General features: G+C 66.2%; 3 protein-coding genes across 3 annotated transcripts; 1 reads left to right on the plus strand and 2 right to left on the minus strand.

Annotated features, from left to right (window-relative positions):
* The first annotated feature begins 230 nt into the window (after positions 1–230).
* Positions 231–9,502, plus strand: TMEM259 (transmembrane protein 259). The gene is made up of 11 exons (XM_036100745.2): positions 231–632; positions 5,244–5,522; positions 6,161–6,260; positions 6,756–6,866; positions 7,097–7,219; positions 7,307–7,407; positions 7,493–7,550; positions 7,681–7,764; positions 7,863–7,995; positions 8,062–8,161; positions 8,268–9,502. Exons 1-11 carry the CDS (start codon positions 402–404, stop codon positions 8,811–8,813), a joined length of 1,866 nt encoding a protein of 621 aa, XP_035956638.1. The 5' UTR covers positions 231–401; the 3' UTR covers positions 8,814–9,502.
* Positions 9,503–9,622: 120 nt separating this feature from the next.
* GRIN3B (glutamate ionotropic receptor NMDA type subunit 3B) lies at positions 9,623–17,327 on the minus strand. Its single transcript, XM_078058564.1, has 9 exons — positions 16,902–17,327; positions 14,770–15,362; positions 13,179–14,211; positions 11,261–11,406; positions 10,942–11,057; positions 10,710–10,861; positions 10,247–10,411; positions 10,118–10,170; positions 9,623–10,002 (listed from the first exon to the last, which is right to left on the minus strand). Exons 1-9 carry the CDS (start codon positions 17,325–17,327, stop codon positions 9,639–9,641), a joined length of 3,048 nt encoding a protein of 1,015 aa, XP_077914690.1. The 3' UTR covers positions 9,623–9,638.
* A 4,287-nt stretch (positions 17,328–21,614) lies between these two features.
* WDR18 (WD repeat domain 18) lies at positions 21,615–27,656 on the minus strand. The gene is made up of 10 exons (XM_036100757.2): positions 27,410–27,656; positions 26,162–26,272; positions 24,429–24,562; positions 24,142–24,283; positions 23,576–23,719; positions 23,427–23,491; positions 23,212–23,336; positions 22,827–22,993; positions 22,009–22,077; positions 21,615–21,907 (listed from the first exon to the last, which is right to left on the minus strand). The coding sequence occupies exons 1-10, from the start codon at positions 27,617–27,619 to the stop codon at positions 21,776–21,778; spliced, it is 1,299 nt and encodes a 432-aa protein (XP_035956650.2). The 5' UTR covers positions 27,620–27,656; the 3' UTR covers positions 21,615–21,775.
* Between the last annotated feature and the right edge of the window lie 279 nt (positions 27,657–27,935).

Genomic DNA, 27,935 nt, shown 5'->3' on the forward strand with positions numbered 1-27,935 from the left:
CTATCTCCTACCATCACGCTTGCCTTGAGTGTCTCTAATCACGCTAAAGCCCTAGATATTGACTAATTTAATCGCCCAAGTGCGGCTTCGCAGACGCGAAGGCTTGTGGGGGATGATATGCAAAAAAGACCCGGACGAGACGCGGCCCCGCCCCTGGCCTGGGGAGAGGGCGGGGCCGCTTTGGGCCGGCCGCCGCCATCCCAGCGTTCCCCGCGAGCGCAGGGGAGCCGCTCTTGCCGCCGCGGCGACTCGCTGGCGTCAGCAGGCCGCGGAGGCGGAAGATGGCGGCGGCGCCGGCGGCCGGGCGTCGGTGAGCAGCGCGGCGGCGGCGAGAACGGCCGATGGCGGCCGGGAGGCGCCCTCGGGGACCCGCGGGCCGTTAGGGCGCGACGGTGGGCGGCATGTCGGAGCACGCGGCGCCCGGGGCCCCCGGGCCCGGGCCCGGGCCCAACGGCGGCGGCGGCGGCCCGATCCCCGCGCGCGGGCCTCGCACCCCCAACCTCAACCCCAACCCTCTCATCAACGTGCGCGACCGGCTCTTCCACGCGCTCTTCTTCAAGATGGCTGTCACCTATTCGCGGCTGTTCCCACCCGCCTTCCGCCGTCTCTTCGAGTTCTTCGTGCTGCTCAAGGTGACCGAGGCCCCGACCCCTGACCCTTGACCCCAGCGGCCGGACCCTCCTCCCAGGTCTGCGACCTCTGACCCCGACCCCGCTGGGGCAGCGAACCCCTCTCCTCCAGGCCCCGTAATCTTGCGATTGGTGGCCCCGATCCCGACTCCAGAAGCTCACTCGCAGCCGCCTGCAGTCTGCGCCCCTGGCCTCCGCCTTTCCCGGGTCCCTGAGCTCGGGGGGCTGGAGCCCGGGAGCCCAGCTCAGACCTGCCAGGGATCTCCGCCCAGCCCCGCGACCCCTGGCCGTGCTGCCTGGGATCCTCAGGCCTGGCCCAGACCTACCCCCAGTCTTGGGCTCCCCCAAATCCGGGGAATTCCAGATCCCCTCTCCGCTCCCCGCTGCCCAGGACACACCCCACGCCCACTTTCCCGCACTGGAAGCCGCTCCCCATTTCTGTCTTTACCTGCTCCTTTCTTTCCTTGGGGCTCTCCCCTTCCTTAGGATCTCCCCCCGCCCCCTCCACTTAGCCTCTCAGGGGACCGTGACCTAGCTGAGGACACCTCGCCAGGGTTAGTGTCAAAGTTGGAGCCAGCTCTGCTGCCCTAGCGAGGGGCCTTGTGCGAACTCACTTCCCATCTTCCCTCGGTGGCACAGGCGTGTCAGCCCAGACCCCGGCTCAGGGAGGACTGGCCCTGGCCTGGGCCCTTCTAAGAAGGGGTCTCCAATGATCGCGGCAGCTCTTCAGAGAAGGTTCTGGGGTCCTGAGCAGAGTGGTGGTCCAGGTTGGGCAGATGGCCTTTTGTTTCCCGTCAGAGTGCTCCCACACTAGGGCTGCAGACGGCAAGATCGCCAGGTGAGCTCTGGGTGCCTCGTCTGCCGAGAGGGGGCTGATGCTGGCATTCGAGGCACCTGGGGTGCTGGCCAGAGCAGCTTGGTCAGGAGCTGGAGGCACGCTGGGGTTAGGTGGGAGGAGTGCAGACTTGGTTGTTGGTTCCGGCCTGCCACAGCCTACGGGAAGTGCACTGGTCCCTTGTCTGCAAGACTGCCTGATGCTGCGCGGGGCCAGCCTTCCTGCTCCTCCCTCCCCACAGCCCCCCAGAGCATCGCGGGTCCCCTGTGGAGGATTCCTGATCCGGGCTTCCCTTATTGGGCTCCTGGGTGTGTGGACAGAAGTCCGTGTGTGGGCATGATTTCCTGGGTGGAGGAAGCACCGCTTTCCTCAGATGACGAGAAGGGGTCCGCCTATGCTGAGAGCAGGTCCTGGTCGCCTCAGTTCTGACCCGCCACTTCCTGACTTGGGAGCAGATCGTGTGTTTGGGCCAACCTGGCACACAGATGTCCCTGGCATAGGTCGTCAAGTGTCCTGGGAGGCTCTGACTCCTGAGCTCTCCTCTTTGGACCAGGGCGCTGGGCGAGTGACCCGTGGGCTAAAGCCTGGAGACCTCGTGTACCTCATGAATCTGCCCAACCCCTGGTGTCTTTGTTTCACTCATCTGCACAGTGAGGCCTGGGCCCGGCTGATTTGTGAGGCTGCTGCAAGTTCCAGAAAGCTCCTCGTCTTTGCTTCCTGCCTGCCCAGCTTCCGGTGCCCTCACTGCGAGATGGAGGTCCCTTTGCGGACTTCCTCGTGGCTGTGTCTTCCTGTGGTCCCTGTTCTGCTAAGCTCACGGCCGTGAGGCAGCCCAGGCCCCTCCAGTCCCCCACTGGGCTGGCCTGTGGGGGGCAAGAGGCAGTGAGTGGGCTGGGGCCCATGTTCCAGCAGCCTGGGCTTCCGCCTCTGCTGGTTTTCCTGGCATCGAGGGCAGACCAGGACCTCCTGAGTCCTGGAGCAGCAGGCACTAGGTGCCCCAGCCTGTCCAGTTGGACTCTGAACCTTGGGCAGCCTCACCCTGCAGCCACTGAGCGATGCCTGCAGGGTAACTGGGGGGCTCTGATATTCATTGCCTTTGCCACCCCCCCCATGAATGGAGGTGACCCTCAGGGGGTCACTGTGATGTGTGATAGGTGTGTGGAGTGCCCCAGGGTCCTTGCTGTGAATGGGAGTCCCTGAACACATCCTCTGTGCCACCTCCTGCCTGGTTCTGGGACACAACGTTGAGAGGGCAGAACAGGAGGGAGGGAGAGAGCGGGGCATGGGGTGAGACAGTGGCTAGGTGGGGCAAGGTCTGTGTGAGATCAGGCAGCCTCAGGCCTCAGCGGAGGCAGCCAGAAATGCGGCTGCAAAGGCACTGGGGCTGGCAGGTCAGCAAGGCCAGTGGGGCTGGGCGTGTGGGGTCACATGGAGTGGCAGAGATTGGGGGGCTGTGGGTCCTCGTGCAGGGCTAGCTACTGTCTTGCCTGGGCAGGTATGGGTGTGATAGGTCTTTGGAGGCACCAAAGCTGTGTCTGCCCTCTTGTTCCTTTTTTTTTTTTTTTAAGATTTTTATTTATTTATTTGAGAGAGAGCACATGAGAGAGGGGAGGGTCAGAGGGAGAAGCAGACTCCCTGCGGAGCACGGAGCCCGATGTGGGACTCGATCCCGGGACTCCAGGATCATGACCTGAGCCGAAGGCAGTCGCTTAACCAACTGAGCCTCCCAGGCGCCCCTGCCCCCTTGTTCCTAATGGGGAAACAGGCCCAGATTAGGGCGGGCCTTGTCAGGTAGGATAGGGAGCTCCCCGCTTCGTCAAGGGCAACAGACGTGAGGCTTTAGGGCAGGAGGAAGATGCTGGTGGGGAGACGCCCTCGAGGAGTGCTGGAGAGGGCAGCAGGGTGACACTGGGGACTTGGGGCCACTCTGGGGTCACACACATTGGTGCCACCGGCCCCCCCTCATTTCACGTGCCCTTCCTCGGCAGGACAGGTGGCTTCCCTCCCTTGGGATCCAGCTTCCTCTGTCCAGCGTGTCCTCTGGGTTTAATTCCCAGCTCTACCTCTCCGGGCCCTGTGGCCTCTGGTTAGGTTTTCTCATCTGCAAACTGGGGTGGTGGCAGACACGTGTGTCCCCGGGAGAAGTGCCTGGACAGCCCCTGGCACCAGGCCACACTGCATGCTCAGCCCTTTGTGTGAGATCTTGGTACATCAGGCAGCCAGAGTGGGCGGTGTGCTCGACGTCTGGGCCTGGAAAATGTGGCCAGGAGCTTAGCACAGGGCACGGCCGTCTGGCCTCATCCTGTGGGTGCTTTGGGTCCCGTTCCTCCCATCTCCGGCTTGGCAGTCTTGGGGAGAGGGGCTGGGTGGGCCGGTCTGTGGGAGGCTCTGCGGGCATGGGGGCCTCGGCTGGCCTTCCACACTGCCGCCCCAGGCAGGGGTTCCAGCTCTGCTTGCATCTTCAGCATCTGTCTTCCGCGACCTGAGTGGCACCCTCGTCACTGTCCTGCGGGGGCGCTTACGGCTGCAGGCAAAGGAAGTACAGTTCATGTTGGCCCAAGAGAGGAGGCTCTGGAGCAACTGCGGGGGTGGGGTGTTGGCCACGGGATTGCGGGCTGGGCCCAGGATTGCGGCAGCGAGCTCAGATGTGGAGCTGCTGCGTCCCCCTCTGGTCCCGGCCCCCGTGGTCGGGCCCCAGGGTGGGCGTGCACACTCTGCTGCCCAGTCTGCAAGGCAGGCGGTCGACGGCTGGTGCCGGCGGCCTGTGTGGGGCTCCTGGCGCCCCTGCCGCTGGCCGTGCGGCCATGGGTCGCGGGTGTGTTGAAGCCTGCACTGGCCCGTCTGAGGAAAGGCAGCCCCTGAACACCCACTCTTCCCAGAACAGTGATGGGCGTCACATCGGGCCAGCTGGGCCCTCTTCCCAAGGGTTGGGGCCGTGGGTGATACGTGGGCGTGTTGCCCGAAATGCAGCATCCAGTCCGGGGGGCTGACACTTGGCCAAAGTCCCCATGAGTAACACAACCATCTTGGGGCGCCTCGTGGCTCAGTCGTTAAGCGTCTGCCTTCGGCTCAGGTCGTGATCCCAGGGTCCTGGGATCGAGCCCCGCATCGGGCTCCCTGCTCAGTGGGAAGCCTGCTTCTCCCTCTCCCCCTCCCCCTCCTTGGGTTCCCTCTCTCGCTGTCTCTCTCTCTGTCAGATAAATAAATAAAATCTTAAAAAAAAAAACGCAACCATCAGACAGAGACATGGGCTTCCGGGGGAGGCAGTGGCCCTTTTGATGCTCCTACTTCAAGGCAGGCAAAAGGTGCTGTTGGTGGGGTGTCGTAGGGCAAAGTCTCACCCACCAGCCCTCCTTCCTGCAGTGCTGACAAGGGCCAGGTCACTCTGTTGGGGGGGCCGGCCCAGGCACAGTGGGGGCTGAGCAGCACCCCCGGCCCCACCCATCCATGCCAGGAGCACGCCCAGTGTCCCCTGGGGGCAGGAGCCCATTTTACAGATGGAGGGGACGTGCCTCCAAGAGGCGCAGCGCGCTGGCCTTGCCAGCCCAGGAGGGGTGCAGAGGGCGCCAGGCCAGGCACGGGAGGCTCTTTGTAGCTGGTGAGGTCAGGGGTGCTCGGAGGACAAGGCAGAGCGTGAGGCTGCTGGGCAGGCCTGAGCCCAGTCTGACCCGTCCCCCAGTGAGGGTCCTGCACGTGGCCGAGAGGGCATCCCCACTTCCTCAGGGCCGTCCTGGGACTTGCCGTGGACCTGGGCTTCACCGACCGTTTCCTGCCCCCAGGCGCTCTTCGTGCTCTTCGTCCTGGCCTACATCCACATCGCCTTCTCACGCTCGCCCATCAACTGCCTGGAGCACGTGCGGGACAAGTGGCCGCGGGAGGGCATCCTGCGCGTGGAGGTCCAGCACAACTCGAGCCGCGCGCCCGTCTTCCTGCAGTTCTGTGACGGCGGCCGCCGCGGCAGCTTCCCTGGCCTGGCCGTGGAGCCGGGCAGCCCAGAGCCGGAGGAGGAAGAGGAGGAGAAGCCGACCGTGGACGTGTTCGGGAATGCGTCCGTCAGGGTGAGCGGGCCAGGCGTGCTGTGTGTGCGGGTGTGTGGTGAGCCGGTGCATCTGGTCGTGGGCCGCTGGCTCCCCCCGGCCTGCTCCTGCTGGTGTGGCCTTGGGGGGCGGGGACTGTGCTGGAGACTCAGGGCCTCGGGCCATTTCCCAGCCCTAGTGGGAAGGGATTGGCCCATTTCTGGGGGCACCGAGGGCAGAGACCGCTGAGAAGGAGGCCCCTGGTGGCACTGGGCCGAGAGCTTGAAGCTGGTGCTAGCTTCCTAGGTGGAACCACTGCCCGTGGGGTGGGGAATGCCCTGTCACCGGAGACGTGCAGGTGGGCGCCGGCACCGGCAGAGGTCAGGTGGATGTGGGGGGCCCACAGCTGGAAGGGAAGACCCTGCTGAAGTAGTTAGAGCCTGGGCCCCTGTGGTTGGTGCAGACCCTTCCCTAGAGATGGTCACTTAGGGGAGTGTGGTGTTGGGGTGGGGGCTCTGGGAGGTTACAGGTCAGAGGCCTCCCAGCCCCGGAGGTGGAGGGCATCCCAGCGGAGGCTGGGAGTCACAGCAGCCAGGGGTGGGGTGCATGTCCTTGCAGTCAGCAGAGGAGCTGGGCCTCTGGGCCAGGCCGCTGATGCCCTTCCTCTTGGCACTCCGCAGTTTGAGCTGGACATTGAGCCCAAGGTGTTGAAGCCACCGGGGGGTGCTGAGGCCCCGAATGACAGCCAGGAGCTCCCCTTCCCAGAGACACCCACGAAAGGTACACCCGTGGGCCCCTGGCCGGCTCTTGATCTCGGGGTTGTGAATTCGAGACCTGTGTTGGGTGTGGAGATTTCTTTTCTTCCTCTCTCCTTTCCTTCCTTTCTAGATTTTTATTTATTTATTTACTTATTTGAGAGAGCGAGTGAGAATGAGCACGCGCACAAGTAGGAGGAGAGGCAGAGGGAGAAAGACAAGCAGATTCCCCGCTGAGCGTGGGGCTCTGTCCCCGGACCCCGAGATTACGACCCGGGTTGGAGGCAGACACTTAGCCGATTAAGCCGCCAGGCGCCCTGGGCAGAGAGATTTCTTAGAAAATAAAACCTTCTCCCTTCTCTGGGAGCCTCCTCTGTGAGAGGCGGGTGGCAGGCAGGGGTCCTGGGGGCCCTGTAGGTCCTGGGTGGCGTGGGTGGTGCCTGCCGGGAGGGGTCACCCAGCCCCCTCAGGGAAGAGGCCTAGACTAGGGCTCCGAGGCTCACGGGGCTCGTCCCCGCAGTGTGGCCGCAGGACGAGTATGTCGTGGAGTACTCACTGGAGTATGGCTTCCTACGGCTGTCACAGGCCACGCGACAGCGGCTCAGCATCCCTGTCATGGTGGTCACCCTGGGTAAGTGGCCCCAGAGCGAGGAGCGAGGCAGTGGGGCTGTCCGGGCTCTCAGGACTCCCGGGAGGGCGCCTGGGGGCGGCCCGGAAGCACTTGGGTCCGAGGTCCTGGGGCCGTGTCCACTCTCCAGCCGCGAGAAGCTTCCTCCCTCCGTGGCGTCCTGGGGCATCGGGGTCACAGCATTGCTCGGGTGGGGGCCCTGGCCAGACACTCCATCGTCTGCCTGCCCGCAGACCCCTCGCGAGACCAGTGCTTTGGGGACCGCTTCAGCCGCCTGCTGCTGGCCGAGTTCCTGGGCTACGACGACATCCTCATGTCCAGTGTCAAGGGCCTGGCCGAGAACGAGGAGAACAAGGGTTCGGCGGGCCCCGGCACCAGGTGGGGGCGGGGTGTGGGGCAGTGGCTGGGCAGGCGCTCACGGCCTCCCCCCTACCTCTGAGCAGGCTTCCTTCGCAACGTGGTGTCCGGAGAGCACTACCGTTTCGTGAGCATGTGGATGGCCCGCACGTCCTACCTGGCCGCCTTCGTCATCATGGTCATCTTCGTGAGTGCCGCGGGGGCGGGCTGGCGGGGCGGGGCGGGCACCGGGGCGGCCCCTCCCTGAAGCGTCCCCCGGCCCTCGTTTGCAGACCCTCAGCGTTTCCATGCTGCTCAGATACTCCCACCACCAGATTTTTGTCTTCATTGGTGAGTCTCCCTGCTGGCCGGCCGGGTGGGAGGGGTGGGCTCTGCCCCGGGCCCCCAAGGCCCCCTGCCCACCCCACCCGGACGCCGGGCACCTCACCTGGTCTGCCCGCCCGCCGCTCTCTGCCCGCAGTGGACCTGCTGCAGATGCTAGAGATGAACATGGCCATCGCCTTCCCCGCGGCGCCCCTGCTCACGGTCATCCTGGCCCTCGTAGGTGAGGCCTTCTCCCTCCCTCCCTCCCCCCTCCCTCCCCCCTCCCTCCCTCCCTCCTGCCTCCCCGCCGCCCGGCCCAACCGCCCGGCCTCCCCACAGGGATGGAGGCCATCATGTCTGAGTTTTTCAACGACACCACCACGGCCTTCTACATCATCCTCATCGTCTGGCTGGCCGACCAGTACGATGCCATCTGCTGCCACACGAACACCAGCAAGAGGCACTGGCTGCGGTGAGCACCGGGGCCGCGGGGGGCGGGGCGGGCTCCGTGGGCGGCGCCTCACTGTGCTCCCCGCAGGTTCTTCTATCTGTACCACTTCGCCTTCTACGCCTACCACTACCGCTTCAACGGCCAGTACAGCAGCCTGGCCCTGGTCACCTCCTGGCTCTTCATCCAGGTGAGCGTTGCGCCTCGCTCCCCGAGGGGCGTGCGGCCTGTGCAGGGCCCCGTGGAGGCCGGGGGTCTGGCTCTGGCTGCCGGCCTGACTCCGCACCCCCCCCCAGCATTCCATGATCTACTTCTTCCACCACTACGAGCTGCCCGCCATCCTGCAGCAGATCCGAATCCAGGAGCTGCTGCTGCAGACCCCAGCACTGGGCCCCGGGGCCCCCACGGCGCTTCCGGACGACCTGAACAACAATGGGGGCACCCCGGCCGCCACTCCCGACCCTGCCGGCCAGCCCCCCGCCCTGGGCCCCAGTTTGCCGGGCACTAGTGGGGGCCCTGGGCCCGTGGCTGAGGCACCCAGCTCTCTGGTGGCTGCGGCAGCCTCGGTGGCCGCAGCGGCCAGCAGTGACCTGGGCTGGATGGCAGAGACGGCCGCCATGATCACGGACGCCTCCTTCCTGTCTGGCCTCAGTGCCTCTCTCCTGGAACGGCGGCCCGCCGGTCCGCTGAGCCCTGGTGGGGGGCTCCCCCGAGCCCCCCAGGACAGTGCCCCTTCCGTCAACTCCCTGGCGCATGACACAGCGCCCCCAGCTGCCGGGGTGAGTGGGCCCAGCCCCGCACCCACAGCCCCAGTGGATTCACCCCCGGAGGTCGGTTCCTGAGCCTTGGGCAGCTGACCGCCCCATCCCTGGCCATGTAGGCCCGCTGGGTATGACCAGGCTGGAGCCCTCAGGTGTCGGGTCGGCTGTCCCGGTGGTTCTTGGGACTGCCCAGCCTGCCTTGGGTGGTGTCAGGGTCCATCAGGTTTGCCCAGAGTGGGGCTTCTCTTCCCCTGTGTGGGGCCTGCCGGAGGCCTGTCCCTGCTACGTTAGTGGTGGGCCCCCTCAGCCAGTGAATAGAGGCAGCCCGAAGGGGGGGGGGGTGGGGGCTCCATGGAAGTTTCTGGGAAGGGCTGGTGAACTGTGTGGAGTGAGCTGTCCGTCAGTAGCAGAGCTGGACAGGTCTCTAACAAGGAGAATGCAGGTGGGGCCACCCTCGCTGTCCCGGCCTGCTCAGCTGGTGCTCCATCATGCTCAGTGCCTTTTCCACGGCCTCTGACCCCAGGTGTGCACCAGGGCTGGGGTCCCGGGAGGGCAGAGTTCACGCCTCGGGCTCGGAGATGAGGTGTACAGGCGCCAACGTGGAAGGCAGGGGCCGGGTGTGGGGGTCCAGCCCTGCTGGGGTGGGAGTGGGACAGGGCTGGTGGCCAAACTAAATCACTCGGTGAGGAACGCAGAAGAGTGCTCATTCCATTCTATTTAATTGCAGTGTACAAAATTGTGTTTGTATATAGAATAAACTGTTGACGGCGGCGGTCAGCGTCTGCGTGCGCAGGCAGGGAGGGACCTGCTCCCGCGGCCTCCGGGCTTCCGTGCGGCCTGGGGCGGGGGCCCTGGGCCGAGTGCGGGCCGCCGGAGCGGGGCGGGGGCTGCGTGCCCTCGGGTGGGTCACCGGGCGACGGCAGGTGCTTCGGAGCAGGGGCGGTCCCCCAGCCGGGCCAGGAGCTCCCCTCGCCGCAGCAGGGCCTGGCGCAGCCGCTCCCGCGCACTCCGGATGCGTCGCTCCAGCTGCTCCAGCTCGGAGGAGGGCAGCACGGCCGGCAGGCGGCCCCTGGGACAGAGCGAGACCGCCGCCTCCGCGTCAGGCGCTGCGGCCGCCTCTGTGGGCTCCGGTAGGAACCGCACGCGGCGCTCCCTCGCCGTGGCCCGGCGCACCCGTGTCCAGGTCGCCGCGCCCGCAGAGGCTGCCCGTGTGTCCTGCTGCGGCTCAAGAGCCCTGGGGACGTGGGGTGGAAGGGGCTGGGTCAGCGTCCTCACACCCACTCTGCCTCTGGGGTCGGGGTCCCGGCGTGTGGAGCTGCCCGGTCCTACGCGGGAGGTCTGGTGTCAGAGCCCCGGGGGGGGCGGAGGGGGACCCTTACCTCGGCTCTGGCTCCTCCTGTCCTTCTGGCGGCTCTGTGTTGAGGGCGCGGTGGATTCTCTGCAAGCCCAGACAGAGGCTCCGTCGGGCTCACGGGAGGCTGCCCGGGCCCACCCGCGTGGCCCCGGCCCCTCACCTGGCTCGTGTGCAGCCAGTACTGCAGCTTGCTGCCCCTGCGGATGCGCGGGAGCACCAGGCGGTAGAAGCCGTGCTCGCCCAGGGAGCTGAGCAGAGCGCTGCCGAGCCCCAGGCAGAGCAGCACGAAGAGGCCCGAGAAGTGGTAGACGCCCACCTGCAGCGTCTGGGGGGGACACGTGGGCACAAACCCTTCACGGGCAGGGCCAGACCCGTGGGGAACCCTGGCTGGGGGTGGGACCCAGACTGGCCTAGAGAAGAGCCTGGGGCGGCGGAGCCGGACTGGGAGGCTGGCCTTCCACGTTGGGAGCCAGGTTTCCTGGGGAACGTGAGCTGGGGTTTCCTAGAAGTAGGAGTGCACACATCTGGGCAATGGGCAGGGGGCTGACCACCTCACTTGAGGCCCATGCAGGCTCAGGGCCCCCCATGCCTAACCCCCACCCCGGCTCCTGGGCCCCCCCCACCTCTGTGACAGCGAGGACGCGCTTCCCACAAGGCACCATCTTGTACCACTTGTCGTGCAGCAAGTCGATGAAACCGGAGGACTTGTAGCGGCTGATGAACTCGGACAGGATGGAGGTGAGTGGCGAGTTCTGAGGGAGTCCGATGCCGTAGCCTAGGGGGGACCAGGGACTGGGTTGGGGCCAGGCTCCCAGAGGAGTCGCCCCAGGGCCACCGGTCCCAGAGGCCCCTCACCCTCCATGGCGAAAGGCTTGCCCACGGTCAGCAGTTTACAGTCGGCGTCGATGGAGACCTCGTAGTCTAGGAGCGACTTATCCATGATGAAGGCGTTGAGCTTGGGGGGGTCGCTCCTGCGGGGGTCGGGCAGGGGGGTGAGAGGCCCCGTCGGCCCCGCCCGCCCCGCCCGCCCCGCCCCTCTCCCCGGCGCCCGCCCCGCCCCTCTCCCCGGCGCCCGCCCCGCCCCCAGGTGGCCGGCCCCGCCCACCCCGGCGCCCGCCCCGCCCCCAGGCGTCCGGCCCCGCCCGCCCCGCCCCTCTCCCCAGCTGGGCCTCACGTGAGCATGGCGACGCCGTGTGGCGTGGTGGGCGCGCTGTGGCGCCGCATGTGCGCGTACATGTCGGGGAAGCTCTTCTTGATGTAGGCCTCGGCGCTGCTCTCCCACACGGTGCCTACGCGGAAGCCCTGGGACGGGTGGTGCAGCTGCGGGGGCGGCCGGGCAGCTCGTTAGCGCGGGCGCTCGGCCCTGGCCTGCAGCTCCCCGCGCGCCCTGCTGCGTGCGCCCTCCTGGGGCTGCCCGGCCCCCCGGCCTCTCACCCAGCTTCCCCCGCAGCCGGCCCGCGTGGGGCCGGATCGCCTGGCGGCCCTTCTGAGCGCTGTGGGGGTTCAGCGGCACCCCTGCCCCACCCACTCGGCGCCGGGAGCTCCCCAGTCGTGGTGTCACCCGACAGGGCCCACTGTCCCCGGGGCAGGATTGCCTGGGTGAGAGCCGCTGTTCCAAATGCCCACGCAGACCTGGCCCTGAACCCCAGAGCTCCTCCACGCTCCCCTGCGCTCTCGCAGGAGTCCCTCCCGAGCAGGCCCCTACACCTGGCCTCCTGGGGCTTCCTGCCCCGCGAGTGGGCCCTGTACTTCCTCTTCTCTCCCGGTGTCTCCCGGAACCCGCCCGCGCTCAGCCCTCCGGGCCAGGCCCCTGCGCCCTGGCCTCCCAGGATGAGCGCGTGGTCACACTGACCCATGCCTCCTGATGTGGTACGGCGCTCCCCAAAAGCCAGACCTGGACTGGAGCCTCTAGAGCGGTGCCGTCTGGAACCTTCTGAGGAGGAGACCCTCCGTGCTTGTGCTGTTCCCAGGCGGCTGTCGAGCACTTACGCTCAATGTCATGTTTAAAGTAGCCGCAAGTGGGGAGTGGCTAGCGCATCAGACAGCGCTGGGTCTAGGTTTTATTACCAATTTACAAACGGTATAGGGCCCAGGGTGCAGCAGAACAGGCTGGCACCCTCCCAGGACACAGCCGGATCCAAACGGGGGCTGCTACCGGACAAAAACTGCTCCAGCAACCAGATTTCCAGGACACGGTGGGCGGGGAGGAAATCTGTCTGCAGTGTGTGCGTGTTTAGGACGCAGATTCAAACAAACCGTGGGGGGGGGGGGGTAAGACAACTGGGAGAAGGGGACCCTGATGTGTGTGAAAGCTTCCAGGGTGTTTATGGTGAAATGACAAGGAATCCAGCGGCACAGCTCTGCTCTGCTCACAGCCCTCCAGGGCTCCAGGGGCAAGTTCCGTCTCAGAAGGAACTGCCTTAGACCCCCTGCAGGATGTGCCCCGGGCCACCTCCTCCCACTCTGCTCCTGCCTGGGGCCTTTGCACCTGCTGTGCTGCTCTCCCAACATTCCTCCTTGATGTCCACATAAAGGTCCCTTGAATGTCACCCCCCTCCCAGAGGAATTCCTTGCCCCCGTTTGAGAAGATGGCCCTCCCACTACTCCCTGTGTCCCCACTCTGCCCTGTTTTCTCTCTGACACTGTATGGCCAACTCACACACCATCCAGATTGCTTATCTTGATTCTTGACACCTCCCCCTGCAGTGTGGAGATCTTCGCCTGTTTTGTCCCAGCTGGGCCCCTGATGCCTGGCACACCAAGCGCTCAATAAATGTTTTCAGGGGGCGCCTGGGTGGCTCAGTCGTTAAGCGTCTGCCTTCAGCTCAGGTCAGGGTCCCAGGGTCCTGGGATCGAGCCCCGCATCGGGCTCCCTGCTCAGCGGGAAGCCTGCTTCTCCCTCTCCCACTCCCCCTGCTTGTGTTCCCTCTCTCGCTGTGTCTCTCTCTGTCAAATAAATAAATAAAATCTTTAAAAAAAAATAAAATAAATGTTTTCAGGAGCAGGCGGCCGCACGCGGCTGCATCTTGGGACGGGAGTTGGGGGAGTGGGTGACCTCCCAGCTTTGACCTCCAGGCCCCACAGCTGCCCACCTTGGGGTCATGGATCCCCGACAGCTCCAGGAAAGTCTTGTCCCCGACCATGACGGCGGCCAGGTTGGCGGTGTAAGTGGAGAGCACGAGCAGGCAGAAGATGGCCCACAGGTTCATGAGGAGGCGCCCCGTGGGGCACTTGGGCGTCTTGCTGGAGACGGTGCGTCCGAAGAGGATGGCGTAGCAGAGGTTGAGGGCCGAAGAGTAGGAGAACACGGTGGCCCGGTTCCGGCCGCGGGGCGTGAGGCCGTAGGGGCTGCGCCACTCGTACAGCGTGAGGAAGAGCGCGGTGAGGTGCAGGGCAGCAAAGACGCCCAGCCACATGGACCAATGCAGCGGCCACGTGAAGGCGCCGATGGGCGAGGCCGTGTCCCGGGCCCGCACCATGATGCCCAGGCTGGTGGAGAAGAAGGGGCTGCTGAAGTCCACCACCTGGGAGCGGGCCGAGTTGATGCTGAAGCTGGTGACGGCCATGTGGGCCCTGCCGGCCAGCAGGTCACCCACCAGGCCGGTCCAGCGGCCGTCCCGCAGGGCACCGTACTTGCCGTCGGCCACGATGTACAGCTCGAAGTCGAAGGGCGTGTCCTCCGCCAGGCGCTCCAGCAGGTCGATGCAGTAGCCGTAGCAGCACTTGCGGAGGGCGCGTGGCGCCGAGCCATTGGCCAGTGCGGCGAACAGCGCGTCCAGGGTGGCCGAGTCATTGGTGCCGGGGGCCAGGCACAGCTGCCCCGCGGGGCACTGTCCGTCCTCATCCGGCTCCCGGGCAAACACGAACGGATGCTCCACCAGCGTCACCACGCGCAGCCTGGGCCGGGCTCGGGCTCCCGGGGAGGGCGGGGGCCGTGCGGCCGCACCTCCCAGCTCTGACTCCAGCCGTCCGGCCCGCCAGCTGCCCACGGTGGCCCAGGCCGGGGCACCCCGCGGGTCCTGGCGCAAGCTCCACACTCGCAAGTACCGGGAGATGTGCACCTGGGAGGAGCCGGTCACCCACACGGGCCCGGTGCGGCCCCGGAAGGACGTGTTGGCCAGGAACCTGGGGGGCGGGCGGGGAGCAGGGGGAGCGGGGGGCCAGTGCCAGGCGGCCGGGGGTGGGGGTGGGGGGCAGGAGCCCTCCAGCCAAGCTCAGCCTCCGCTGGGCTCGCCCCCAGCACACGGCTGGGCACCACGGTGGATGCCGTGGTGTCCCCCCCACCAGACCCACGCCAGCCGGGCACCCACGCCAGGAAGGCAGTGACGAAGCCTCTGGCCCGAAGCCAACAGCTTCCGTCTTGAAACGCCCGGGTGGAGCCCCCGGGCGCCGGGATGCCGTTCGCCCTGCAGGGCTCCCGTGGGGTCCGGCGGGAACTCGGCCCTGCCCGCCTCCCCGTCTCCTTCCCCTGCCCTTCCTGTCTCTCTCAGAGCACCCTGAGGCCCTCACCCGAGCCCCCTCTCTGGCTCTGCTTCTGCCGGAGACGAACCCGCTTCCTGGTGAGGGGCCAACGCCTGGTATCCAGCAAGTGCCCAATAATGGTGCTTTCACGACTCACAGGCAGAGGCGACCGGATGTGGGGCCCGGGCACCCCCCTCCACACACACCCGGGTCCTCACTCACCGTGCCAAGAAGCGGCCTGAGGACTCCGGCCCAGCTGGCTGCGGGTCGTGGCAGCTGACCGCCGTGAGCAGGAGGGCGCGCTCCGGCTCCGCCCGGGCGGCGCTGCCCAGGGCTCGCACCACCAGCTCCACAGCGTCCCGGAGGGCGGCCTCCAGCGGGGGTCGGCCCCCCTCGCCCAGGGCCAGCAGCCCCAGGGGCAGGCCCTCCGTGGGCAGCGCGTCGGCGGACAGGGGCGTGCCCAGCAGCCAGCGGGGCCCGGGGGCCACGGCGTGCAGCACCTGCCGCGCGCGCGCTGGGCCGCAGCCCAGGAGTACGGCCGCCGGGGCTGGGGCCGAGCCCCCCGGAGGGGCCCCCAGGGGGGCCAGGCGTGCCTGCAGCCCCGCGTCGCCCGTGTCTGGCCGACTCAGGTCCAGCACCAGCTTCGGGGCCCTGCCGGCCCGGGCTGTCCAGAGGGCCACCAGGCCAGCAGGGTCCCGCACGCGGCAGAGCACCAGGCTGACGTCCTCCCAGGCGTGTGCCCGCACCACGGCCACCAGCGCGTCAAGCAGCGTCTCCAGGGGGCTGGCCCAGTCCAGCTGCAGGTGGAATGGGTTCTGGCGGGGGGCGGGGGGTCACAGTTAGGGCCGGAGACCTGTGACCCACCATACCCTTCCCACCCCCATCAGTAGGTGTTCAATAAATAGACGTCGCCTTCAAAACTGGACGGCATGCCTGCCTCCTCCAGCCCACCCCTGCTCTAAACCCTCTTTGTCTCCCCACTGCGAGCAGCACGAAGCCCAGCCTCCTTGGCCTGACATTCAGGGCCTCCTCTCCTGGCTCCAACCACCCTGGTAGTGCCCCGCTTTGAGGCTTTTTGCATTCCCCAGCTAGAATCCCTTTCTCTCTCTATGCCAGCCAACTCCTATACATTCTTCAAAACCCAGCTCCATCGCCCCTCCTCTATTCAGACTTCCCTGGCAAGCCAGGGTTTTGAGGGGCCCCTCTGTGCCCAGTGGCGACCTGAAAGTTCTCCTGGACTTGCTTCTAGCCCGTGAAGGACGAGACAGATTGCCAGACCTCTAAGGTGTTGCACAGGTAGGGACAGGATGCCGAGGGCTGGGGCTGCTGCTTAATCCCTCCCAAAAGACGGACAGTTACAACTGCAGGGGCTCAGTTCCTGGAGGTGGCAGCAGAGGGCGCCACAGGCCTGGGTTTGGGTCCTGCATCTTCTCCCACAAGGTGGAGGCAGGGGGCGGGGGACGGGCCTTGACACAGGGTCGGCGGGGATAGCGAGACCCCAGGCCTCCTCTAGGGTCCGCGTCTCCCCTCCCTGAGGAGAAGGAAGCCCTGGAGGGGGCTTCGAGGTGGATTTGGAGGGCGGGAGGCCCCTACCAGACCCATGTCCCTACGTTGGGCCCCTCCCTGCTGTCCTGGGAAGGGGGTCTTTCGTGGGGACACCACGGGACACCCAGAGCCCTGTCACTCACCCTTTTCTCCTCCTTATCCCATTTTCTACTTATTCGGGCCCAAATCCAGGCCCGGGGGTGGAATCAAGGAGAGAATAAACTCCAAAGATGCGGAGCGTGGGGGGATGGAGGGGTTTGAGTGACAGCCCTCCCGGAGGAGGCTGGGAAGATGCTCAAGCAGCAGACCCCCGAACTGCACCCCGCAGAGATGAGGCAGGGATGGCCTGGGCCCTGCTTGGTGGGAACTGGGAGACGCCCTGTGACCGGGGAAGGGGCCCTGCTCCACATGGGGATGGCTCCTCCGGCCATAAAGAGACGGTGGCCAGACTCCATCACCGAGGCCCAGGAAAGGGGTCTGCACGGGAGTGGCGCCCCCGGAGGGGGCCTCGTGTGGGTTTCACCATCCCGGGGCCAGAAGCATCTCACGGGGTCCGCCGCTGGTTCTGGGTTCCCTCGCTCTGGGGGCATCCGGGGTCCAGGGGTCCAGGTCCCGCGAGCCGCCCCAGGGACTCCTTCGTCTGGACTCCTGGGCAACCCCCGAGCGGGGGCGGGTGGGGGGCTCCGGTATCCGCGGTCCAGAAGTCCGGGTCCCGTGCGCCCCGGCGACTCTGGCGTCGGACCCCCAGCCCCGCGCCCCAGGAGCGTCCCGGGGCCTCCCTCCTCCGGATCCCGGGCATCCCCGCGTACCGGGGCTCCGAGGGGCGCGCGCGCCTCCCGCCGCAGCACGCTGAGCACGGGGGTCTCGGTGGCGGCCGCCAGGAAGTGCAGCTGCAGCAGCTCGGGCCGCGCCTCCGGGAAGGCCAGCACGGCCGCCACGCCCGGGGCCTCCAGCGCCTGGCACAGGCCGCGGGCCAGCGAGGCGGGGTCGCGGGCAGGGGGCGCGGCGGCCACCAGCTCCAGGCTCAGGTTGCGCGGCAGCCGCGGCGCCAGGGCGGCCCGGGCCAGGGCAGCGCGAACGCGGGCGCGGGCGGCGGGCGCGCGGGGCAGCAGGACGCCCAGGCGCACCGAGCCCCCCAGGCGCGCCAGGACGCCGCACGGCTGCGGGTGGCCCCCGGCCGGGCCCGGCCCCAGCGCCAGCGCCAGGCAGAGCGACAGCGCCCGCACAAACTCCATCCCGAAGTTGCCGGCGGCGCGGCGGGGCGGAGCGCGCAGGAGGCGGACCTCCGCCCGGCCCCGCAGCTCGCTGTCCCGCCCCGCGGCGCCTCCCTCCCTGCGCGCCCCGGCGACCTGCGGCGGCCTCGCCCCTCCCGGCCCCCCGATGTCAGCAACCCACTAGGGAGGAGTGGGACCCACTCCCCAGGGCAGGAAACTGAGGCTCACATGACCACACCGCGCGGGGGCGGGGGTGGGGTGTGGCACCTGACCACTGCTCTTCCCAGCGCCTTGCCAGGTGAGTTATCTCCCCATTCTACGGATGAGAAAACCGAGGCTTAGCACCAGGAAGAGATTTTGTGTCACATCAGTCCCCACACTCATCCCTGTTCCATTCCAGGACCCCCCATGCCCTCTCCAGCCTGAGAACATGGCCCATCGCTGTCAGGGAAACTGAGGCCCAGGAGGGGTCAGTTTGCCTCCCTGGTCACACAGCAGTACCGCCCACCTCCAGGTCTACCTCGGCCAACCCATCTGAGTGCGCTCTAAGGTCGTGTGCACCCTGGGAAACAGGTAGATACGTCTGATGGGAACCTGTAGGGCACATCTCCTGCCTTCCCATTGCTGGCAGGTAACTTGGAGCAGAGAACTCCTCCTCACCCTTCAGGACCCAATGCCAAATGCCCCTGCTCTGAAAAACACTTCCTGTTTGTCCCCCAGAACTTCCTCCCTACCCTCCCCCTGCCTACATTATCACATGCTGTCAAATTTTTGTTGGTTCTTCTGCTCTCTTACTTAGTGGCCATCCTCCCCCACTCAACTGTGGGAGGGCAAGAGTGGGTCTGGCTTGTTAATGCTGTCTCCAATGCTTGCATACAGTAGGCACTCTATAATTGCTCGTTGCATGAGCTCAGACAAGGACACTGTCCACTGCTCCAGAAGCTTCTGCAGCTCCCGGCCATGTACCATCCCCCAAGCCTTCTCTCGTGTTCTCTGCGCCGTCTCGCCCTGGACGACCGGGGTTCTTCTTGTGGCCCTGGTATGCAGCACGTCCTCAATGACCACTGGCTGAGCCAGGCCCAGCAGCGCCCTGCACGGACTTCCCTCCTCCCGTCCGCCCCAGAGGGGTGCAGCGGAGAAAACCAAGGCAGTCCCAAGATGCCTCGGGGCCCAGGGCAGCCGCTCTGGCACAGAACGTTCCAGGGCTAATGAGTGAACGTCCACTCGGTGGATTTGTCACACACACAACTGTCTCCTTTTGGAGCCAGCACCGGAGAGACAGGGATAAAACTCCATCCGATGAATAAAAATGCCAACTGCCAGACAACAGCAGGGATCACAGTTTGGGGTGAGTCAGGGGAGCCGCATGGCTGGGTTCTGGCTGCCGAGGCCACAACGTCCAGCCACCTGGCCAGGCATCCCAGGATGGGGAGGGTCCCCAATTGCCAGCCCCTCCCCACCTGAGGCCACCGTCCTGCCAGGGGCCCCTCGCACCAGGGAGCCCAGCCACGTGCCCTGGTCCTGGCTGAGTCCTCAGGGACCACCAGGGTCTCATCCCACCCTGCGGTGACGTCCCTCTGACAGCAGGACTCCTCAGAATTGGGGATCCGTCTGGCTCGGGGACACTCAGGCGGCAGACATCGCTGCATTGGTTCTGGGAGGCAGCTGAGCACCAGCCTCTTCTGCATCCCGTCCCCTCCACTGTCAGAGGCAGTGAAGAAGGACCTGGGTCATCTTTCTGTCTGTGTGGACAGGACTCCTCTGGGGACCTCCTGGGAGTGGGGTCCTGTGGGATGTGTCCTTCGGGGTCTGGCTCCTCTCGCTGAGCCCAGTGCCCCCGGGGTCCCTCCACGTCGTGGCAGGTGTCAGGGTCCCTTCCTTCCTGAGGCTGGAGCATGTTCCCGCGTGGGGACAGACCACGCCGTGTGTATCCTTCATCCACGGACACTGGGTTTGCTTCCACCTTTCGATGATTATAAATCCTGCTGCATGCACACGGGGGTGCAAATACCTTTTTGAACCCCGACTTCCATTTCTTTTTTTTTTTAAGATTTTATTTATTTGACAGGAGAGAGACAGTGAGAGAGGGAACACAAGCAGGGGGAGTGGGAGAGGGAGAAGCAGGCTTCCCGCGGAGCAGGGAGCCCGATGCGGGGCTCGATCCCAGGACCCTGGGACCATGACCTGAGCCGAAGGCAGACGCTTAACGACTGAGCCACCCAGGCGCCCCCCGACTTCCATTTCTTTTGGGTGAGTACCCAGAAGTGGAAGTGCTGGGGGATACGGCGATTCTGTTTGAGGACCCCCAGGCTGTCTGCTACACCGGCTGCCCATCTCGTGTTCCCCCTGCCCGAGGGGGCCAGGCTATGGTTTCTCCTTCTCCACCCGCGGTCTGAGGTGCAGCGCGGTCAGCACACACAGGACGCCCACAAACACCGGGCGCTGCCAGCATCTTCTCCTCTGGCCACGACTGCCCACGATTTAGGGTCAGATCGTGCTTGCACGAGACACGTCCGTAACCTCAGCCTGGACGAGAGCGCGCCCTTTGCTGCGAGCCCCGCACCGGGCAGGCAGCCATCCTGCTGGACGCCAGCCGTGTGCGGGCTCCCCAAGGCTCCTTGCAGACCTGGAGAGGGCATGTCCCCGCTTACCCACAGGGAAACCGAGTCTGGGGCCCAGGTGCGGCGTGTCCAAGGCCGCGTGGTGATGGAGGGGAAATCAGTGGGCGCCCCCCGCCCCGTGTCCTCCCGCCACAGGCCTGCAGCAGGGCGTCCAACTTCCTCCCGCCGTGGCCACAGAGGGAGCATGGGCAACCTTCCAGGTGGGCACTGGAGACAATGTGGGCACGGAGACCATCTGCATGGCGATGCGCCAGGCCGTCCAGGTGTCCCCTGCTGCCCTCAGATCACAGCACCCCCCACCCCCCAGGAGCCCCGCGGTCACCTCCGCCCCCATCCGCAGGGTGGGAGGGGACGACACAGCTGGAGGAAATCCGGGACCCACGAAGTGGGCAGCTGAGGGTCCAGGGCAGTGCTGGGGGGGGCCTCTGACTGTGTGAATCCTCGGGGCATGAGGGCCAGTGGGGTACAGCACCTCCCAGACAGAGGTCGAAATCCCCAGCCCGTCTCATGGCCCCTTCCCAGCACCAGGCCCCCAGAACAAGCCACACGGCTCCTTCCAAAACGTTTAATGACGTAAGCCGTGCGGGCAGCTGAGGCCACACGGAGGCCCACAGGCACCGAGGGGCTTGGAGGGGCTCTCGCCAGGACCTGGGCACGTGAGCTGGGTAAAGACCCTGAGGAGTCTCAGCCAAACCTGAAGCTGTCCCCTTCCCTCCAGACCTTCTGGACACCAAGCGGCGAGGACAGACTGGGCCCAGCCCGCAGATGGGAACATGGAGACCCCAGTGCTCTGGCGCGCTCTGGGGTGGGGGACGGAGCGCTAGGCCCCCAGCCCTGTGCGGGCCGGCACCGTCAGGACCTGGCCAAGCCCCTTCCTGCTGTGACCCCTCCCCATCCTGGCCTTGAGGGCCGCTCCGTGGGGTGGGGGCTTATGGAGTGATGTCCCCAGTTAGCCAGCTGGGCCCCTCACCTGGCACGGATGGGGCAGCCCCCCTCATGCCCCACCTCCGCTGCAGTGCGGCTGGACCCCTGGCCAGGGCACAGAGCCCGAGGAAGGGGCCGTCCCTCCGGCCGAGAGCACAAACCCAGCATAGACGACAGGTTCCAGCTGCAGCTCACACAGCACCTGCTCTATCACACGGGTTTTCTGCACCATTAAGCCAGGCTGTTAGTCAGGGACAGCTTTCTGGAAGGTTCCAAGGATTGCTTCGGAGCCCACTGTCTGGGCCAGGCTCCAGGTGCTGGCAGGCTGCAGGTCGTGTCCCAGGGCAGTAGGGACACCTGGCCTCCCTCAGACCCTTTGTGCCAACAGGAAACATCACTGAGCTGCGTGGGCACGCATCCCTCTTGGAGAACCCCGGCCCAGGACTGGCCACCACCCGAGCTGGCTGCCCCGACCCAGCTTGGGGGGATCCTTGGGAGGCCATCAGAGGAACGGGACCGGACCACACTGCTCTCTCTGAACCACCTCCCGCCCCCTCCCACCGAGTATCACCCAGCCCTCACGGCTGAGCCAAAGCCCTGGGGCAGCCGACAAGCGTCTGAACTCTGAGAACCATGGCTTCTGGGCACTAAGTTTTAAAAACTGGGCCCAGCGGGTTCTGCTGAGACAGGTCCTGCCACGAGTCCTGGCGGACGCGGGAGCTGCGGCGGCCCCCCCGGCACACAGATAGGCCCAGAGAAAAGGGGCTTTTAGTTCTTTTGTTAAAAACAGAACAGCACCAAGAGGCCACAGCAAACACCAGTGGCCCAATGCCTGGAGACACAAGTGCTCGTGGGGCTCAAAGCTCCCAGGAGGTCTCCGTGCAGGGGCGGGGGACGCAGGGGCCGCCAGGCCGCAGGCCGGGCTCACTTGGCAGGCCGGGTGATGATGCGCGTGGAGAAGTCGAACAGGTCGCGGTTGACCTTGCGCAGATTCCGCACCTCGTCCTCCAGCTCGGCCACGCGGATCCGCAGCTGGTCCTGGCCTCCCAGGACGCTCTGCGGAGGGACGGGGGCTCAGAGGTGAGGGAGCGGGGCGCTGTCCCCGCGTCGCACCCCACAGTCCCCGCCCCCTCCCCCAGGGCAGGGCTGCAGCCCACCTTCTCCATCGTGCTGCTCATCACCCCGAGCAACTGCTCTGCCCTCTCCAGGTGGCTGGGCTCCGAACCCTGCAACACAGGAGAGTCTGTGTCCGTGGCCCGGGACCCCGGGCGGCGCCCCCGTGAGGGAGACGCCGGACACGCACTGACCCAAGGGGGGACTGGGGTATGGCGCCCCCACCCTTGGGGGAGGGGGGCTGATGTCTCTGTCGAGGCCACGGGCTCCGACCCCCACGCTCCCATCCGCTCCCTGCGCCAGGACTCTGCCCGACCAGGCCCGCGGGCAGCTTGCCGGCCCGGCCCAGCGACATGGCAGCAGGGAGGCGGTCTGTCTCCGGCCGGACAGCGTCTGGCACGCCGCCCTCGGCCGGCAGACGGGTGCTCAGCAGAGCCAGACGTCAAGCTATCCACAGGAGGACTGTGGACACCCCCCCACCCCCGACTTCGAGAGGCTCGGCACGGAGACCGCGGAAGACAGAGCACAGCCTGAAGACAGGCAGGGGCCCCTCGGCCTGGGGGGCGGACGGGCCGTCCCCAGAGGCCCCCAGGCTGCGGCCAGGGGTATGAGTGCCCTGCTACTCCGCCCACGGTGGCCGGACACCCGGCGCCTCCAGGTCCAGCTCTGCTCCCGAACGCGCCCTGGCACACAGCGCACGTCCGCTCCGAGCTTCCCGCCTTCCTCCCAGCGGAGGGCCCCCGTGCGCGCGTCAGCCGCCACCACGGCCCCCGCAGGGCGTCAAGAGCCGCCCGGAGCAGGCGCTGGGCCCGCAGGGTCTCGCTGAGGCCCGGGCAGGTGTCCCGTGGGGGGCAGCGCCTACCTGCTGGTGGAGACCCAGGCGCAGCGTGAAGCCCCCGCGGTGCGGCTCATCCCCGTGCTCGGCGCCCAGAAGGTGCTTGTTGAAATGGGGCAGGGGCAGGCCTGGCCTGAAGTCTGAGCTCAGCATGCTGACGGGCGCCAGCATGATGGAGGCGTTGGTCACGGGGCCTGCGTGGGGGGGGGGGGGGGTGTCACGGTCACGACCCACCTCCCCCGCCAGGCCCCCCAGCGGTCCGAGAGCGGTGGCACTCACCCCCCCACGGCGCCAGGCCCTGCGGCGGCGCGCGGGTCCAGACAACGCTGCCGTGCCCACCCGGGGAGAGCCACGGCCTCCAAGAGGGGAGGAGGAGCCGGCCGTCCCGGGGCCCATTTCCAGGGCGCCTCACCTTTGAGGGTGACCGTCCTGACGCACTGCTTGCTCTGGACGTCCCAGAGACGCACGGTCTCGTCGTGGGAGCCCGAGAGCAGCACGCTGCCGTCGGCAGACACGGACAGGCAGGTCACCTGGTTCCTGCGGGTGGACAAGGTGACCCCGAGCCCACCGCGAGAGAACAGGGCCCCTCCCGTGCCCACCCCAGCGTCCACAGACCCCGGCCCGCACCTGTGCCCTCTGAACACCTTGCCGCTGTCCCGCTCCGGCTGGAAGCTCTTCTCTCTCTGCCCAGGCTGTGGAGGCCAAGGGGGCCCGTCAGCCATGTCGGCCACGTCCACCCCGGGGCCCACGGACCCCCGGCTGCCGCTGCCACTCACCCAGGTGCAGAGGTCCACCTGGAAGATGGCGCCGTCGCTGCCTCCACAGAAGAGGTGGTGCTCGGCCAGGTCCATGGTCACGGCCATGATGCCCACATCAAAGAGCACGGACAGGAGCAGCTCGCCCGATGAGACCTCCCACAGCTGGGGGTGCGGGTGGGTGTGGGACAGACCCGGAGACTCTGGACCCCCGGGGAACCGGGACCACAGCCACCACCCACGGGGCCCCGGGGGCTGGGACTCAGCCTGCCCCTCATGCCCGTGACCCCTGTGTTAGCGGCTGTCGGCCCCCGCCCATGGCGAAGCCCCAAGGGCCAGGGTGCCCTCAAATCCCCCGAGGTTTGGCCAGGGAGCTGCCAGGTACAGGCAGCCAAGTGCGAATTTCCAAGCCGACACACGCCTGGACCGTCCACCCGCTGGCCGTCCTTGAGGCCGGAAGCACCAGGGGGATTCAGAGCTGTCTGGAGCTGCCAGGGAAGGAGGCCATTCACGGGCTCAGGCTGGCCAAGAACCCGTCAGCCGCCAGGGCATGACTCACAGATCCACTTGCGGTGTGGGGGCCCTACCTTCACTGTCTGGTCCAGGGAGGAGGTGGCCACCCGGGCCAGGGGCCCCCCAAAGCCACAGTGCAGGTCTGTGATGGGGAGGGTGTGGCGAGACCAGACGTGCCGGGGGGATGGGGTCCTGGCGGGGTCCACCTGCACCACGCTGTGCGGAGGGCACGGACCTCAGCGGGGGGAGCCCACGTCCCCTTGCGCCCACGTGGCCACCAGGCCCCCCAAGCTCTCAGATGGCTCCCCCCCGCCCTCCCGCCCTGCGGCCAGACCCAGAGCCCGAGGGGCGCATCCTCCACCTGCACAGGCCCCACACCAGCACCAGGCAGTCCTTGCCCCCCGACAGGAAGTGGCTGCTGTCCCCCGTGAACTGCAGGCACGACACGTCCTGGTAGTGGCGGCTCAGGATGACCAGGAGGCTCCCCGTGGAGACCTGCGGAGGGCGCACCCAGGTCAGCGGGAGACCCGGCGCCGCGCCCGCCCCCCACTGCCAGGTCAGCTGGGGGCACTGGGCGACAGCCTGCAGGCGGTCTGGAAGGGACCCCCAGGCTTGGTGGGCCGGGCCTCCTCCCAGCTGTCCTGCCTGTGCCTGTCCCCATTATGTCCCCAAGTGGATGACGGCCCTATTTGAGCTTCCACCCCCTTGTTCCGTCACCCTGACCTCCAAGTCCTGGGCGTCAGGTGGCCCGAGGACCCCTGTCCAGTACAGGGCGAGGGAGTGATGTCACCACGGCCCTGGGGAGGGCAGGGGCCGTCTGCGTGGACCAGAGTGACCACTATTGAAGGCTATTGAAAGTGTGGGCCCCTCCGTTCAGGACCAGCTGGACCTGGGACCCAGGAGCAGGAAGTCACTGTCTTCAGAGGCCACCGGGTGGGGATGGGCCAGTGTGGGGCTGAGGGAAGGGGGAGGCCCCAGGTGGCAGGGACAGGTGAGCCCATCACACCACCTGGGCAGTGGGGTGGGCTGGGGGGCCCAGATTCCGTTGTGAGTTCAGCTGCGTTCCCCTAGCACACATGTTCACACCCTAACTCCTGGGACCAGGCCTTACTCGCATAAAGGGTCTTTGCAGGTCTAACCAGTTCAGACTGAGGTCACGCTGGAGTACGGTGGCCCTAAACCTAACGAGTGGCGTCCTTACAAGAGGAAAACCTAGAGGGACACGCATGCTTTCCCCCTGAGGATTTCCAGCTTCCCTCCTCGTCCTCATCCACACAGAGGGAAGGGGGGAAAGGGGGACAGTGGCTGATACCTGAGTCAGGCCCTCAGCCTGAGCTGCCGCCTCGGGTTGGCTGTGGGGGGCGCCCCTGTGGTCACGGCTCACACCAGCCAGGAAAGCTCCAAGGAGGAACCAGGCTCAGACAACAGCCCTCAAGCGAAGACCTAAGATGCCCCTCATCGGCAGAGGAGACGCTGCTTTCTGCCCTCCGCACCACGGCAAGGATTTCTACCGTGATGGGCAACCTTTGAGGAACCCCCTGCCTCAGTTTCCCTCCCTGCACCACAGCAACTGCTTCCTAGTTTTAGAATCATGTACTGGGGTTTAACAGTCCCCAGAATGAAATAACTAAGTCCCCTCACATCTCTGTGGTGCTCTGAGACGTCTGGGGGAAGGACAAAGGTCGATTCACAGGTGTGGACAAACTCAAGAAAGGAAGAGCGTGGTCGTGTCTCCATCTTCTGGCCCCAAACCCTACATGGTCTGTGCAGGTGGTGAGGCGGGTCTCTCCCGCCCACACATAACCAAATGTTGGTGACAACACACCCTAATTTTCTAAAAAAAGATTTTATTTTTTTGACAGAGAGGGGAGGGGGAGAGCATGCAAGAGCAGGGGGGAGGACCAAGGGGCGAGGGAGAAACAGACTCCCCGCTGAGCAGGGAGCCCGATGTGGGGCTTGATCCCAGGACCCTGAGATCATGACCTGAGCCGAAGGCAGACGCTCAGCCCACTTTGAGCCACCGAGGTGCCCATAACACGACCTAATTAGCCTGCAGACCAAATCCCACTACCTTGGTTTTATACCTCCTCTTACCTCCCACAGGTATATGCTCTCTGCAATCCCCGCCAGGACATAGAGGCCATTGGGTGATGTGGTCAGACAGGTGACAGGCCCAGGGCACATGATCTTCTGCTGGAGCTGGTCCTAGAGAGACATAAGAAGCCTCTGAGCTTCACGTGGAACTCAGGAGCTAGGGGACAGCGGGGAGAAAATTCCGAGGGAGCCAGAAAGAGGAGCAGGAACAAGGGCGGTTTGAACAAATCAAAGCTCAATCAAGAAGGTATCTGCTCCAGCAGATGGAAGGGGAGGCCTGCAGACTGTCGGATAAAAGCACAATGGTGCTTACTCTGGGGAGGGGGGGTGGTCAAGGCACAGAGGGTCCAGGAAGGAGCTGAGAGAGAGCCTAATGGCCACAATCATGCCTTCCCTAAGGTCTGGCCTGTGATCCTGACCCTCACTTTCCTCATCTGATGGAAAAACTTCACGACTGTGTGCAGGTCACACCAGGCAAAGTCAGAGGACAGAGCTTGTGCCAAGACTTCAGCTGGCAGAACTGGGCAGCTGCAAGCTTCACAGGCTGCATTTTGGATGGATTGTTTTTTATTTTGTAAGATTTTATTTATTTATCTGACAGAGAGAGAGACAGCGCGCACACAAGCAGGGGGAGCAGCAGAGGGAGAGGGAGAAGCAGGCTTCCCGCAGAGCAGGAAGGCAGACCCTGGACCCTGGATCCCAGGGCCCTGGGATCATGACCTGAGCCGAAGGCAGACGCCTAACCGCTGAGCCATCCAGGTACCCCTGCATTTTGGGTGTTTTAAGAAGAGACCCACGGGCCCTTATGGGGAAGGGCAGTACTCCCTTTGGGGGAAATAAATGCATCACCCTCCCGGGCCTCGCACATTCACCTTCCAAGACCAAGAGACCCACGAACTCCAAATGAGAGTCCTCCCTTTAACTAAATTTCGCGCCCCAAGGGCTCTCCCCAGTTCCCCAGCCCATCAAGAACGGTTGCCCCAAAGACCCGCACCCCACTCTCCCCGAGGAGCCCACCGTCAGCCCTGCGCGCGCGCAGCGCCCTAAATGATCCCACCCGCCGGGCGCGCACCTCCCTCCTCCAAACCGCCCCCAGACCCGCGCAGGCGCAGCACACCCTAACCGAGACTCCCCATCCCCACCCCGGTTCAGGGAGCGTGCTGCCCCCACCGACCCTTCCCCGGACCCCACTTTCGGGCGCCCCGCGCACTCTCCACGAAGCCCGGGCCGGGGCGCGCGCCGCCGCACCTTCCGCTGCAGCTCCCAGGCGCTGATGTAGTTCTTGCCCAGCTGCGCCGCCAGCAGGTACTCGCCATTGAGCAGCGCCAGGCCGCGGGGTCCGGCCTGGCCGCCGCGATACGTGAGCAAATTGGCGCCCGAATGCAGCTCCCACACCACGCAGCTCCACAGCTGGGCCGCCGAGTCCGTACACACGGCCACTTCCATGGGAGCCGCCATCTTGCCGCCTGCAACGCCCCGGAAGTGCGTCACGCCAGCGAGACTCGGGCCCCTGCGCCGCGGGGCTAGAGCGCCGCCCACGTTGCGCCGCCCGGGGCGGCTGCGCGAGCAGCCGGGCGCTGACCACGTGCTCCGAGCGGGGCCCTCCCTGCGACCCGCGCTTCCTCCCTCGCTCGGCGGCGAGTCGCGGGGCGCACGCCTGGCTGGGGATTTTGGGGGGAGGCCGCGCCCCCAAGTAGTTGTGGAGGGCATGGCTCGGGGTCCCCTGCAGCCTGCAGGTCTGGCCTGGCCGTTCCCGCTGGGCCTTTCCCCCGAG

The sequence above is a fragment of the Halichoerus grypus genome, chromosome 1 (genome assembly GCF_964656455.1).
Source record: "Halichoerus grypus chromosome 1, mHalGry1.hap1.1, whole genome shotgun sequence".
Taxonomy (NCBI): domain Eukaryota; kingdom Metazoa; phylum Chordata; class Mammalia; order Carnivora; family Phocidae; genus Halichoerus; species Halichoerus grypus.